Raw genomic sequence first — 14559 nt, forward strand, 5'->3', positions numbered from 1 at the left:
TGGAGGGGTGCTATCTGATGAGGAAAGGTTGGACCTGCATCTAATGACACTCAGAAGAATGGGAGGGTGAATCTTATTGAAACTTCCACAATCCTGAGGGGCCTTGATTGGGTAGGTACTGAAAGAACCTTTTGGGAAAAACTAAGACTTGGGGCACAATTTAATATAAGGACTCTCCAATTTAAGACTTTTTTTTTTGCTCTCAGATGGTTGTGAGTCCCTTCCCTGGAGAGCTGTTGAGGCTGAGATCCTGAATATTTATAAAGTGAAAGTAAATAGGTTCTTCACCAGTAAGTGAATCGTAGACTGTGGATGGGCAAGAAAATGGAGCTAATACCAATAGATCAGCCATAATCTTATTGAATGACAGAGCAGGCTTGAGGGGGTGGATTGCTACTCCTTGATTCACATTCACCCACTAGGCATTTTTCCTGGAACAATTTGATGTTACTTGCAAGTCTACTTGGCAGTTAATAGTCAGCCACATTGTTGTGAGATTGGTCTCACATATATGCCAGACAGGTCAAGGATGGCAGCTTTCCATCTCCTGATAGAGGGAATTGCCCAAACAAAGGGCGTTAACAAACAAAGTCAGTCTGTAGTTTGATGATCATACTTGACGAGGTTCATATTTTATCCCAGATTTATTAATAAACTGAAGCTAATTCCCAACATGAATTGAATTCATGCCCTGAAGAGTAATCTAATCCTCTGGATTACCAGTCCACTGATTTGCTGAAACCCACTGTCCAGGTGTACCCGTACCTGACCCACTTACTGTGTACCCACTGTCCAGGTGTACCTGTACCTGACCCACTTACTGTGTACCCACTGTCCAGGTGTACCCATACCTGACCCACTTATTGAATACCCACTATCCAGGTGTACCTGCACCTGACCCACTTATTGAATACCCACTATCCAGGTGTACCCATACCTGACCCACTTATTGAATACCCACTATCCAGGTGTACCTGCACCTGACCCACTTATTGAATACCCACTATCCAGGTGTACCTGCACCTGACCCACTTATTGAATACCCACTGTCCAGGTGTACCCGTACCTGACCCACTTACTGTGTACCCACTGTCCAGGTGTACCTGTACCTGACCCACTTATTGAATACCCACTATCCAGGTGTACCTGTATCTGACCCACTTACTGAATATCCACTGTCTAGGTGTACTTATACTTGACCCACTTACTGTGTACCCACTATCCTGGTGTACCTATACCTGACCCACTTACTGTGTACCCACTATCCAGGTGTACCCATACCTGACCCACTTACTGTGTACCCACTATCCAGGTGTACCCATACCTGACCCACTTACTGTGTACCCACTATCCAGGTGTACCTGTACCTGACCCACTTACTGTGTACCCACTATCCAGGTGTACCTGTATCTGACCCACTTACTGAATATCCACTGTCTAGGTGTACTTATACTTGACCCACTTACTGTGTACCCACTATCCTGGTGTACCTATACCTGACCCACTTACTGTGTACCCACTATCCAGGCGTACCCATACCTGACCCACTTACTGTGTACCCACTATCTAGGTGTACCTGCACCTGACCCACTTACTGTGTACCCACTATCCAGGTGTACCCATACCTGACCCACTTACTGTGTACCCACTATCCAGGTGTACCCATACCTGACCCACTTACTGTGTACCCACTATCCAGGTGTACCTGCACCTGACCCACTTACTGTGTACCCACTATCCAGGTGTACCTGTAACCGAATTTTCACTTGTTCAAAATGCACAAGAATGCAACTGCAGCATGGAATGAATCGAGAGTTGGAGAGGCTGGTGGCTTATTGCCTGGAATATACTGTCAGAAAGTCCGATATAAGCAAATATAATCTTAGATTTCAGAATCTCTACTTAAAAACAAAAAAAGTGCAGGTCTATAGTCTAAGTAGAGAGCAGTGGAGCTAATGGATAATTCTCTTTTACAGAGCTCGCACAGGGTCAATTGGTCAATGGACTGACTTCTTTGCTCTATTACTCATTTTTTAAACCTGTTCTAGCATTAATGAAAAACACGTAATAGTGGAAGGGTAGTGACAGAGCTTGGAAAGGACCCTCCCTTATCATGTTTTCTCTCTGATCATCTCCAGCCTCACAACCCGTAGAAATCTCTACATTCGTGTAATTTTGTCCTGTTCAGCATTTCCCATTTGAATTGCTCCGGCGTTCCTGACTGGGCATTCAGTTTTGGGATTCCCTCCTAAATGTTTTCACCTGTCTGCCCGAATCTCCTCCTTTAATTCCACTCCTTAAGCCCAAACACCCCATTGGCTAGCTGCCCCAACATTGTGGAAGGAGAAAGTGAGGACTGCAGATACTGGAGATCAGAGTCGAGAGTGTGGCGCTGGAAAAACACAGCAGGTCAGGCAGCATCCGAGGAGAAGGAAAGGCATCAGAACATTCCTGATGAAGAGTTTATGCTGGAAACATTGACTCTCTGGCTTCTCGGGTGCTTCCTGACTGGCTGTGCTTTTCCAGCAACACACTTGTTAGCCTCAATATTGTGGAATGTTGCCGGGGTCACACGCTGTTCTTGGGGCAACACCACTTGGTGTGCTTCACTATGTTAAAGGCGCTTTAGAAATGAACATTTGCACTTAACCAGCGCTGAGTTACTTGGTGTTTCGCCTCTTCTTCCTGCAGCTTCACCTGGTGGCTCTGAACGCTCCCCTCACGGGCGAGATGACTGGGATCCGGGGCGCTGACCTGCAGTGTTTCCAACAGGCTCGGGAAGCCGGGCTGCAAGGAACTTTCCGGGCCTTCCTCACTTCAAGTAACCAGGACCTGATCTCCATCGTGAGGAGATCTGAGAGGATTTCCGTGCCAATTGTCAACCTCAAGGCAAGTACCCATCCCGCGGGAGATAACTCATTATACTTGACTGGGCAATCCCACAGGGGAGCTGTGCTGTGGGACAGAGGGTAGAATCCATTTGAGGCCTGAACGACGTGAGCCGCGGCGAGATTTGAGGAGACAAAAATAAATACTGCAGATGCTGGAATCCAAGGTGGGCAAGCAGGAGGCTAGAAGAAGACAAGACAGCAGCAGGAGGTGGAGAATCTAACCTTTTGGGTATTAACCCTCCTTCAGGACCCCCACACCTAGTCCTGATGCTGCCTGGCTTGCTGTATTCTTCCAGCCTCCAGCTTGTCTCCGGTGACGTTTGTAGCAGAGAAGGTTTATCCCGACATCAGGGATAGACTTGCCAACTCAAGATTATTGCTTGTTAATGACCCAACTCACCTCAGAAATACTCAGCTTCCGATCTTACTGAACGTGTCGTGAGACTGCACTGTGGATGTCAGAACAGGGACCACAAGCTTGCTGCTTTCCCCAAAGGTCCCTCATGTTGGATACTGGGCACTGCTGCATGGTCACCGGCCAATGACATTCATAGGATCATAGTATCCCTAGAGTGCAGAAACAGGCCATTAGGTCCATTGAGTCCATACCGACCGTACAAAGAGCGTCCCACCCAGCTCCACCCTCCCAACTCTATCCCTGTAACCCTGCATTTCCCATGGCAACCCACCTAGCCAGCACATCTCTGGACGCTATGGGAAATTTAGAATTGCCAATCCACCCAAACCTCACATCTTTGGACTGAGGGAGGAAACCGAAACATCCAGAAGAAACCAGTACAAATGCAGGAAGCATGTGCAACTCCACACAAGTAGTCACCTGAGGGTGGAATCGAACCTGGGTCCCTGGCACTGTGAGGCAGCAGTGCTAACCACTGAACTACCGTACCACCCTGCTTGACGTGTGCCAGCCTTTAAAAATTCTCATGGCGTACTCCAACCGTCTGGCAGTACGTTTCTGTCCTTCAGTGCTGTGTCCCAGTAACTCTCATGGCCAGGATGCAGCAAGGACACTGTGTGCCCAGGGACACACTCCCTGCTCATGGACTGCACTAGGTTGCGTCTCTGGGCTCTCCACTCATGCTCACTGGCTCTGAGCTGCCCTGGATACTCACAGTCCTGGCCCTGCCTGGTGATATTTCTCTCCTCAGCAGAGACACCAGGCTAACCCCACTGCTGTACTGCCGAGTGTTGTAGTACAGGCACCAAAGCAGGAAGCCTGTCACAGTTGTCAGTCAGGGCAAGGAGATTAGCCTTCGGGTATGGGGCTCCTGACACAATCTGTCAAGGGCAGTTAGTGGTTCTGGTCAAGGGGCATGGGCATGTCAACTGCTCAGAGTGGACAGTATCCTGACTCCGACCACCGAAAGGGGGCAGGAGCTGGATATCAGGAATCCTGTCAGGTTGCTTCCTGACCTATCGAGGGCTCCTTACCTCCTGGAATGTGGGAAATGCTGGTGTTAAAGGAGCTGACAGTGGGTGGGAGAGCTGGTGCTGTAGGTGGGCAAGTGCCAGGGTGAGTGAGTGGGCAACGCAGAGGGACGGCAGGATTAGTGTTGTTGGGCGGGGGGGGGGGTGGTTGGGACGGGGGACATTGAATGAATGAAGACGCAGCAGACCGTAACGTGAGCCTTGTTGGGAGATGGATACAGTAGCAGAGATAGAGTGAGTGTGCGGTGACGGGGAGTAGATGTTGGCACCTACATGTCATTGACCTTCTTGCTGTCCATTCCTCCAGAGGGCTGAGACTGTGCTGTTTGGGGGGGGTGCGGGTGGGGGGAGGTGTTGGGGGTGAGGGGGAGAGGTGGCGGGAGTGGGGGTGGGTGTGGGGGATGGGTGTGGAGGGTGAGGGGTGCTTGCAGACTGACACTTGTCCGGGTGCACAATTAGGGTTTTTAACCATGGCACCAATGCCAGAGATGTTAGCCAATCCCAGAGTATCCTGATTGGGATATGGTTGAGCGATAGAATGGAGTTAGGATTGGGAGAGACAGTGCTGTATGACCAGGAGATGGGGTTAACGAAGCAAGTTCGATGAGATGCACCGAGAGAGAGAATCCTCCACAAGGCAACCAAAACAAATCATGAAATTCATCCCCTTGAACAGAAAATGCGGGGCACTGGTTGAGTCAGCTTTATGTAGAAAGAGTAAATGACCAATCTGCATTATTCCCTCGTGGGATGAGGGCGTCTTTGGCTGGTCAGTATTTGGACTGCCTATCCCCTGTTGTCATTGACAACGTGGTGGTGGTGAGCTGCCTTCTTGAACCACTGCAGTCCATCGGCTGTAGGTAGACCCACAATGCCCTCGGGGAGGACATTCTGGGATCTACTCACTGCAATACTCCCAGCCTCTGACCTGCTGTTGTAGCCACTGTATTGATATGACTAGCCCAGTTTGTTTTCTGGTCAATGGTAATCCCCAGGATGTGGAAGGTTCAGTGGTGGTTTGGCTATGGGGTGTCAATGGACAGTGGGTCACTGTCTGGTATTCGTGTGGCACGAATGATAATCGGCAATTGTCAGTCCCAGTCAGGATATTGTCCAGGTCTTGCTGCACTTGTAAATGCACTGCTTCAGTTCTGAGGAATCATGAACGGTGCAGCGTATTGAAGGCAGTGTGGACTTGATGGGCTGAATGGCCTGCTTCAACATCATAGGGAGTCTATGAACACTGAGTTACTGTATTCCACTGTAGAGTTTATTTCTTTTCAGGTTTTGAATCCCTTTTTCTCAAAGGGGATCTGTTTATCCTGCTGTCACTCTGCCTTCTCTCATTAGGGGTCAGCTCACTCATCAGCTATAACTGTTGAGAAGCCACATTCTGATTTTGTCCTTTCTTACAGGGTGAAATGCTGTTTTACAACTGGGATGCCATCTTCAGTGGCTCTGGGGGACATTTTAACCCAAAGGTGCCGATTTATTCATTCCGAGGTCAAAATGTCATGACTGATTCCACGTGGTGAGTACAGAGAGTGTCAGGGATCTGGCAGTCAGCTTGTATCCACATGGGCAATTGGCCAACATTGTGTTCCTTATCCAGTTCGGGGCAGAACCCTGAAGACTGGACAGCTCACAGGGTGGGTGTGGAGGAAGAGTATACAGTACGGTATGGAGGAGATGGTGACATAGTGGCAATGTCACTGGACTGGTAATCCAGAACCCAAAGCTCATGTTTTGGGGTCGTGGGTTCGAGGCCCACCCATGGTAGATGGCGAACTTTGAATTTAATTTTCAAAGCTTGGTTTTAAAACCTAACTGAGTCAGAGTCGAGAGTGTGGTGCTGGAAAAGCACAGCAGGTCAGGCAGCATCCAAGGAGCAGGAATCAACATTTCGGGCATAAGGCCATTCCTGACGAAGAGCTAGTGCCCAAAACATCAACTGTCCTGCTCCTCGGATGCTGCCTGACCTGCTGTGCTTTTCCAGCGCCACACTTTTTGACTCTGACTCTCCACCATCTGCAGTCCTCCCTTCCTCCTCGCTGACCAAGTCACCATTATTGATTCGCCATAAAATCCCATCTGGTTCACAAATGGTTCCTTTCTTTAGAGAAGGAAACCTTTGCTGGGTCTGGCCCTCCCATAACCCCACAGTAATGTGGCTGACTCTTGTCTGGTCTCTGGGCTATAAATGCCCACCTTCCATGATCGAAAAAAAAAACATCCTGGTCAACGATGGACTTGAAAAAGCAGCCGAATTAACTATCACGTAACAGTCAGAATATACCACAAAGAAATTATTGTCAGAAATAATTGATCCAGGGTAGACTCGCTCCAGGTCAATGCCTTCAGTCCCTCAAAGCAATTTATTTTAATCTTTCAAAGCCCTTGTAGACCATGCCTTTCAAATGGTGAGTGATAGCTGGCATCTTGCTCCATGCTTTCTCAGACTGCGGAAGAATGGTCTAACACAGTAACGTAGGAAACAGGAGGAGGCCATTCAGCCCTTCAAGCTGCTCCACTGTCCAACGTGATCTTGGCTGATTATTCAACTCAAACTGTCTATGTGGAGCTTGCACGCTCCCCCCCTCCCAGTGTCAGCGTGGGTTTCCTCCGGGTGCTCCGGTTTCCTCCCACAATCCAAAGATGTGCAGCTGAGGTGGATTGGCCGTGCCACATTGCCCTTGGTGTCCAGGGGTGTGCAGTCTGGGAGGGCTAACCGTGGGAAATGCGGGCTTACAGGGATGAGGTAGTTCTGGAGTGGGATGCTCTTCGGAGGGGTCGGTGTGATCTCAATGGGCTGAATGGCCTACTTCCATTCTGTAGGGATTCTGTGATGAAGACAAACTGTAAATCTTTGGCATGTGGCTAGTTTCCCAGGTTGGAAATATCAAATCCTAGTGGGAAAAGGGTTTAAGATGAGAGGGAGAAAATTTAAAAGAGATGTGAGAGGCACATTTTCAACACGGAGAGCGGTCGGTGCCTGGAACGTGCTGCCACGGCAAGTGCGAAAGGCAGCTACGAGAGCAATATTTAAGAGGATTTTAGTCACACACTCAACCAAGCAGGGAATAGAGGGACAAACCCGGGTTAGAGGCAAAAACAACTGCAGATGCTGGAATCCAAAGTAGACAGGCAGGAGGCTGGAAGAACACAGCAAGCCAGGCAGCATCAGGAGGGGGAGAGGTCGACGTTGCGGGTGTTACCCATCTTCAGGACTAGGGTGGGTGTAGGGGGAGCTGCAGATAACGTGGGTGGTGGGGGCAGGGTGGTGAGGTGGGGATAGGTGAAAACAGGCAGAGGGTACGACCTGATTGGTCAGTGGGAGCAATGAATCTGGTTGTTGGCAGGAGGGAGTGGAAGGCAGGGGGAGGGGCTGGGAAGGGAGTCGGGGGATGGGAATTATTTGAAATTGGAGAACTCAATGTTGAGTCCTCCAGGTCGGGTAGAGGGAGGCAGTAAGGACTGCAGATGCTGGAGGTCAGAGTCAGTAGGTGTGAAGCTGGAAGGGCACAGCAGGTCAGACAGCATCCGAGGAGCAGGAAAGTCAATGTTTGGCTCCTCGGATTGCTGTCTGACCTGCTATGCACTTGCATCTTACTATCTATTGACAGAGGGATATGGACCATGTGCGGGAAGGTGGGATTAGTTTAACATGGCACCATGAGCAGTGCAGATATGGTGGGCTGAAGGGCCTATTGCTCTGCTATTCTTTTCCATATCCTATTTTCTGAATAGCGTGGGTACTGTCAGAACATACCCTGAGGTAGTTGGTAAGGTTCACAAGGAAAGAAGACTTGCACTTATATCGCACCTTTTCCAACTTCTTGACATCTCTGAGTGCTTTGCAAGCGATGAACTATTAATTGAGGTTAAGTCACTGCTGTAACATAGGAAACACAACAGCCAATTGGTGTTGAGCAGTCTAATAATGACTGGATGATCTACTTTGATTTGTGATGACTGAAGGGTCACTGGATCCCCTGCCCCTCGTTGGGATCCAGTGCCGCGGGAGTCTTTGACATCCACCTGAGCAGGCAAAAATACGGCCTCAGTTTCACATCGCACCTGACAGACCGGTGGCATCTCCAACCGTGCAGCCCTCCCTCAGTGCTGCACTGGGATTGTCGGCCTTCACTTTTGGGCTGAGCGCCTGGAGTGGGACTAAACTCTCTGGCTGAGGGAACACAGTCAGCTGACATCAGAGTCAGAGCTTTCCCACGCGGAAGCTGGTTGGTGTCGGTCATAAAGGCAGCACCCGAGTGTGAAAGGGTGAACTGATTGGACGTTTGCTTTTATCTGTGTTACTAGGCCTCAGAAGATGGTCTGGCATGGCTCAAGCGCCAGAGGGATTCGCGTTTCAGGCAATTATTGTGGTGAATGGAGGAGAGGGAATGGCGCGAGTGGACTCGCAGCATCACTTGTGAGTGGGAAGATGTTGGGGCAGCACTCATACAGCTGTTCCAATTCCTTCATTGTGCTCTGCATTGAAAACAGCATCACACACACACACCGGGCAAGGCGCAGTAACTAGTAGTGTCTATCCTACGTTTAATGCTCTTACATAAGGTCAAGTGACAAAGATTCCCACTTCTGCACTATGGTGAGAAAGAACAGTGTTGGGAGTATTTCTCTTTCTGGTTTAGCTTTTTGTACCATTTCCTTGTTATATACGTAATGGCCTTCTTGCTGTTATTTTTTTCATGTGAAATGCCTTAATTAAATAAAAATAAGTAATGAAAATAACTTCTGTGCAGATAGAACTCTCTTTGCCAGATTTTCTATCGCTGTGTTTAAATGCGGAAGGAGTGAGGTGGTGGCCCGTTGCGGAGAATGTCGGGCAGGACACACTGGGGCTTAATGATTGAGGTGGGATGGCCGGGAAGGAGGAGGAGAGAGAAGCGAATGAGACCAGACAGAGGCTGCTTGGGGAAAGACTTAGATCCAGTCAGATTGCAAGAAAACTGGATGACTGACTGTTGGGGTTTAGATCAGAGTGGTGCTGGAAAAGCACGGCAGGTCAGATTGCACATGAGGAGCGGCTAAATCGACGTTTCGGGCAAAAGCCCTTCATCAGGAATAGCCTGCTGACTGTAGGAGACAGGAGCATGGAAGGCCATTGGGTTGAGTCAGCTCGCTCTGCCATTCATCTAGATCAAGGCTAATCATTAACCTTGACACCATTGTCCCACAAATCCTTTGATACCTTTATAGCTACAAGTCTGTCAGTTCCTGTGTCATGTTTACTCAATGCCTGAACCTCCATATACCTCTGTGGTAAAGAATAACAAATTTTCACCACTCCCCGAGTGAAACTTTCCCTCCTCATCTGAGGGAATGGACCTCCCCTTTATTCTGAGAGTGTAGCCCCTATGGCTGTAGCCCCCTAAACCAGGGGAAACATCCTTGCACTCCTTTAGTCCCACTGTCAGAAGTTTGAATGCTTCGAAGGAGGAGATGGAAAAGGGTATTCGACCGACTCGATGGCAATTCCACTTAAAGTGATGTTTTAAAGCACAATTCACAAGCTTGTTCATAGTCTCACAACTGCCCATTTTATTCAGGCCATGGCCAAATTAAACAGAGTGAGTTAAAAGTGTCACCAGAGAGAGACAACCGGTGATGAGTTTAACCTGAGGTCATCTCTCCTCAGGCGGGATCTTCATGGTGACCTTTGGCAGTGTCAGGGATCAAACCCACACTGTTGGTATCACTCTACATCACAAACCAACCGTCCAGCCAACTGAACTAAACAACACAAGCACGTTCAATTGTCAGTTTAGCCAAACCAACTGAATCATGTATTCTGTCATCTTAAAAACTAAAGTGAAATTCGCTATTTCAAAACATTGGGGATTGGCAACTTTAACAATTTACAATCCTCCTGAAACACAGAAAGAACCAAACACGTCTGTTCAAAATACAACACGTGAACCTTCAAATGAAGCATTGTGTGGAACAACCGATTTCTTACAGTAAGAACACAAGTACAATCCTCAATATTTGCATATTATTTGGAACATTATAAGATTGGTTCAATGTGGAGGTGATAGATTCTGTATTTTAAAGAAACAGTCTAGCATGAATGGTAAACTGTATTACCACCCGTCTCAGTCACCCTCAGATTAGGAGACATGATTCTGTTTTGTCCTCGAGTGGTTGGTATAAATTATCTACCAGTTATCTTTGGAAGACGAGCTTGCTTTTAACCTAAAGCAGTTGATACAGTTAATATGCTTGTCAGGTTGATGTAAGGACCACCTGTCAGCATCAAAATAAAGACTTCGACTGTACATCTTTCAGTAAATTAGCAGGCAAGGGTAGCCTAGTGGTAATGTGAGTTGTGATGTAAACAGTATGATTTCTGTCATTTTTCTTATCATTATTGTATGTTTGGGCATTTGGTTTCTGAACTATTAACATGTGAGTTTTCTGTGTGCCTGAAGTTAATAAATAACTTCTAAGTAATTCTGTAGCCATGGTGATTTCTTTTAAAACAGTTTTTTGAGGCCTAGCTTCTCAGTCTTCTTTCTCTAGATGCTTCCACTGGTTCACAGGAGGGATCCAGGGGCTGGTCCACACTTGTGAAAGATCTCTGATGTGTTAATTCAAAGTCACAGTTTGCAACAACTGCTGACAGAAAAAGAACTCTGTTTGCTTTAGAGTTCAAGCGGCTTTTACTGCAGAGAACAGAAAGCTTCTGAGCTGGTGGAGATCTGAAGGCTTCTCTGGATCTCGTTCACATTCCTAGCTGTTCAGCTACCTGAGAAGCAATCACATCATCGCTGGCAGGCAGAGGACATTTGTCATCATTGGTCTGTGGACTAGTGACCAGTTAATCAGTTACTAATTGACAGTCAAAGCTGCAATTGTGCACAACCTTCTAGTTACAGCTCATCTGCAAACTACAGTCTGACTGCTGCTGGAATTGGCAGCTATGTAAACAGTGTTTACAATGAGTGTCAGGTCACTTGCTTTTGAAACACTCAGCAATCCTCCATCAATCCTTGATGTTAAAACGGTTCTTTTCTCATTTCAGTCCACAATTAAAATGCAGAAAAATAAAACATGGTCTTTACATGCTTCCTCAAGAATCCAAGTTGGAAATGTCAGAAGTGAGGTAAACGTTTAGAAAGCAAGGTGGTTACTCTGCTGTTCAAAATCACCTATCAGAGAATTCACAAATAAAGTAATTACTCCAGAAGCTAGAAATCTGAAATAGAAACACAAATTTTGGAAATACTTAGCATGGCTGGAGAAAGAAACAACACTAATATTTTGAGTTAAATATAACTCTTCCACACCATCTGTCAGTACTTGTCCTATACTGGGAAGAATGATCATCTCTCTCGTGAACCAAATTCAACACGTCTGCACCCGATTAACCCCAGATCACAGAATGCTGAAGTAAAACAAAGAACTGCCAATGCTGGAAATGTAAAGCAACAGAAATTGTTGGAGAAAATCAGCAGGTCTGGCAGCATTGTGCAGAGAAAGCAGTTTTGGGTCCAGCGACCCTTCAGAACTGTTAGGAGCTATGACAAGTTGGTATTTAGTCTAATGACAGGGGCTGGGGTGGGGGATAGGAGTGAGTGGATAGATGGAGGTGGAACCCAGAGAGAGCAAAACAAAGTTCGCCAGACAAAGGGATAGTAAGCCAGGGAGGAATATCACCTGATAATTGGAGTCCATCAGTAGGTGAAAATGGGTCAACTGTGCTGAGAGCATGTCATGACAGGATCTGGGGTGTGGGGTGGGTCAAGATCATGGAAGAGGTGTTCAGGCTCTAATATTATCGATATCGTCATTGAATCCTGAAGGCTACAGGGTCCTCAAATTAGATGCTGTACTTTCAGCTTGTGCTGAGCTTCGTTGCAGCAAACCTCGACTCTGTGGCTCCCATATCATTGGACTCACAATTCACAGCTTGCAACCTTAATGTTGAGGGATTACTCACAGATACACCCAGTCAGCACGCTCAATCCAACAGCATGCCCACGATGGAGAATCAAGAGGTACCAGGGTGGGCGGGAGGTGAGAATGTGATATCAAGGAAATATTCAAATAGGCCATTGTCTTATTGAATGGTGGTGCAGGTTCGAGGGGCTGAATGACTTTTCCATCCTCCTAATTCATACGTTCAACAGTCAAGAAACATCTCTCCCATCTAATGAATCTGGGGTGGAGGCGTATTTAGAAGTTATGGCTGCATTACACAAGGCAGTCATACTTTTGTCCAAATATTGCCATCTGTTTCTCCATTGAAAACTCTTACATCATCAATGTTCGAGTCTCCAACATTATAAATGCCTTTAAACTCCCTATCATTGGAACCAATAGGTTCCTTTCAATCTTTGAGCCACCCAGCTGTCCACAAGTCAATGTAAAATGGCTCAAACGTCAGTTTCATCTCACCACCAGGTGGTGGGTGTGCGCTAGCCGTGTCCTGAACTGGCGACCTCCCGCCACCAGGTGGTGGGTGTACGCTAGCCGTGTCCTGAACTGGCGACCTCCCGCCACCAGGTGGTGGTGTGAGCTGGCAACGTCCTGAACTTGCGACCTCCCGCTACCAGATGGCGGTGTAAGCTGGCATCATCCTGAGCTAGGCAAAAGTGAGGACTGCAGATGCTGGAAACCAGAGTTTAGATTAAAGTGGTGCTGGAAAAGCACAGCAGGTCAGGCAGCATCCAAGGAGCAGGAAAATCGGCGTTTTGCGCAAAAGGCCTTCATCAGGAATAGAGCTGCACATCATCCTGAGCTGGTGACCTCTCGCCACCGGATGGCGGTGTGAGCTGGCATCATCCTGAGATGGCGACCTCCCGCCAACGGGTGGCGGTGTGAGCGGGCATCACCCTGAGCTGGCGACCTCCCGCCAACGGGTGGCGGTGTGAGCTGGCATCATCCTGAGCTGGCGACCTCCCGCCACCGGGTGGCGGTGTGAGCTGGCATCATCCTGAGCTGGCGACCTCCCGCCACCGGGTGGCGGTGTGAGCTGGCTGAGTGGCGCTGGGAGGGTGATGTCACAGAGGGGTTGGTGGAGGGGGCGGGGCGGAGGGTCGGGGGAAGTTCACCGTGAGCCTGCAGCCGGAGGTCGGCCAGGCGGCGGCGGCGGCGGCGGAGAGCAGCAGCAGCTCCAGTTCCAGCTCCTCAGGCCCGGGCTCCGGGCGTCCCTCTCTCAACGTCCTTTCACACCGCGGTCCCCAGGTAAGGCACACGGGGAACTGAGCCCCCGCGGCTGCCCAGACCCCGGGGGGAGGAATGGGGAGGGGGGTGTGTAGGGGAAGACGTTGGGAAGGAGGTGGGGGTCAGGTTTCAGGAGGGATTGAGGAAAAATGAGTGGAAGGGCACATGGGGGGAGTGGGGATGGGGGGGCTGAGGCTGGTGGGGTACATGAGGGGAGTGGGGATGGGGGGGCTGAGGCTGGTGGGGTACATGGGGGGAGTGGGGATGGGGGTCTGAGGCTGGTGGGGTACATGAGGGGAGTGGGGATGGGGGGGCTGAGGCTGGTGGGGTACATGAGGGGAGTGGGGATGGGGGTCTGAGGCTGGTGGGGCACATGGGGGGAGTGGGGGATGGGGGGCTGAGGCTGGTGGGGTACATGAGGGGAGTGGGGATGGGGGTCTGAGGCTGGTGGGGTACATGAGGGGAGTGGGGATGGGGGGGGCTGAGGCTGGTGGGGTACATGAGGGGAGTGGGGATGGGGGGGGCTGAGGCTGGTGGGGTACATGAGGGGAGTGGGGATGGGGGTCTGAGGCTGGTGGGGTACATGAGGGGAGTGGGGATGGGGGGGGCTGAGGCTGGTGGGGTACATGGGGGGAGTGGGGGATGGGCTGAGGCTGGTGGGGTACATGGGGGGAGTGGGGGATGGGGGTCTGAGGCTGGTGGGGTACATGAGGGGAGTGGGGATGGGGGGGGCTGAGGCTGGTGGGGTACATGAGGGGAGTGGGGATGGGGGGGGCTGAGGCTGGTGGGGTACATGAGGGGAGTGGGGATGGGGGTCTGAGGCTGGTGGGGTACATGAGGGGAGTGGGGATGGGGGGGGCTGAGGCTGGTGGGGTACATGGGGGGAGTGGGGGATGGGCTGAGGCTGGTGGGGTACATGGGGGGAGTGGGGGATGGGGGGCTGAGGCTGGTGGGGTACATGGGGGGAGTGGGGGATGGGGGGGCTGAGGCTGGTGGGGTACATGGGGGGAGTGGGGGATGGGGGGCT

General features: G+C 49.8%; 2 protein-coding genes across 3 annotated transcripts in view; both read left to right on the forward strand.

The window, feature by feature from the left end:
• The window catches only part of LOC140465750 (uncharacterized), a 111532-nt gene extending 102437 nt beyond the window's left edge, over positions 1–9095 (forward strand). Inside the window, exons 27-29 of the mRNA XM_072561454.1 lie at positions 2692–2889; positions 5756–5871; positions 8661–9095. Of these exons, the coding sequence (XP_072417555.1) occupies positions 2692–2889; positions 5756–5871; positions 8661–8883 (537 nt within the window). The 3' untranslated portion in view covers positions 8884–9095. The remainder of the gene's footprint in view (positions 1–2691; positions 2890–5755; positions 5872–8660) is intronic.
• A 4328-nt stretch (positions 9096–13423) lies between these two features.
• LOC140465751 (ORM1-like protein 3) overlaps positions 13424–14559 on the forward strand; it is a 48525-nt gene continuing 47389 nt past the window's right edge. Inside the window, exon 1 of one of the 2 annotated variants that reach the window (XM_072561460.1) lies at positions 13424–13553. The gene's annotated coding sequence lies outside the window, so the exon portion shown is untranslated. The remainder of the gene's footprint in view (positions 13554–14559) is intronic. The other variant, XM_072561456.1, reaches the window with a different exon arrangement.

The sequence above is a fragment of the Chiloscyllium punctatum genome, chromosome 42, assembly GCF_047496795.1.
Source record: "Chiloscyllium punctatum isolate Juve2018m chromosome 42, sChiPun1.3, whole genome shotgun sequence".
Taxonomy (NCBI): domain Eukaryota; kingdom Metazoa; phylum Chordata; class Chondrichthyes; order Orectolobiformes; family Hemiscylliidae; genus Chiloscyllium; species Chiloscyllium punctatum.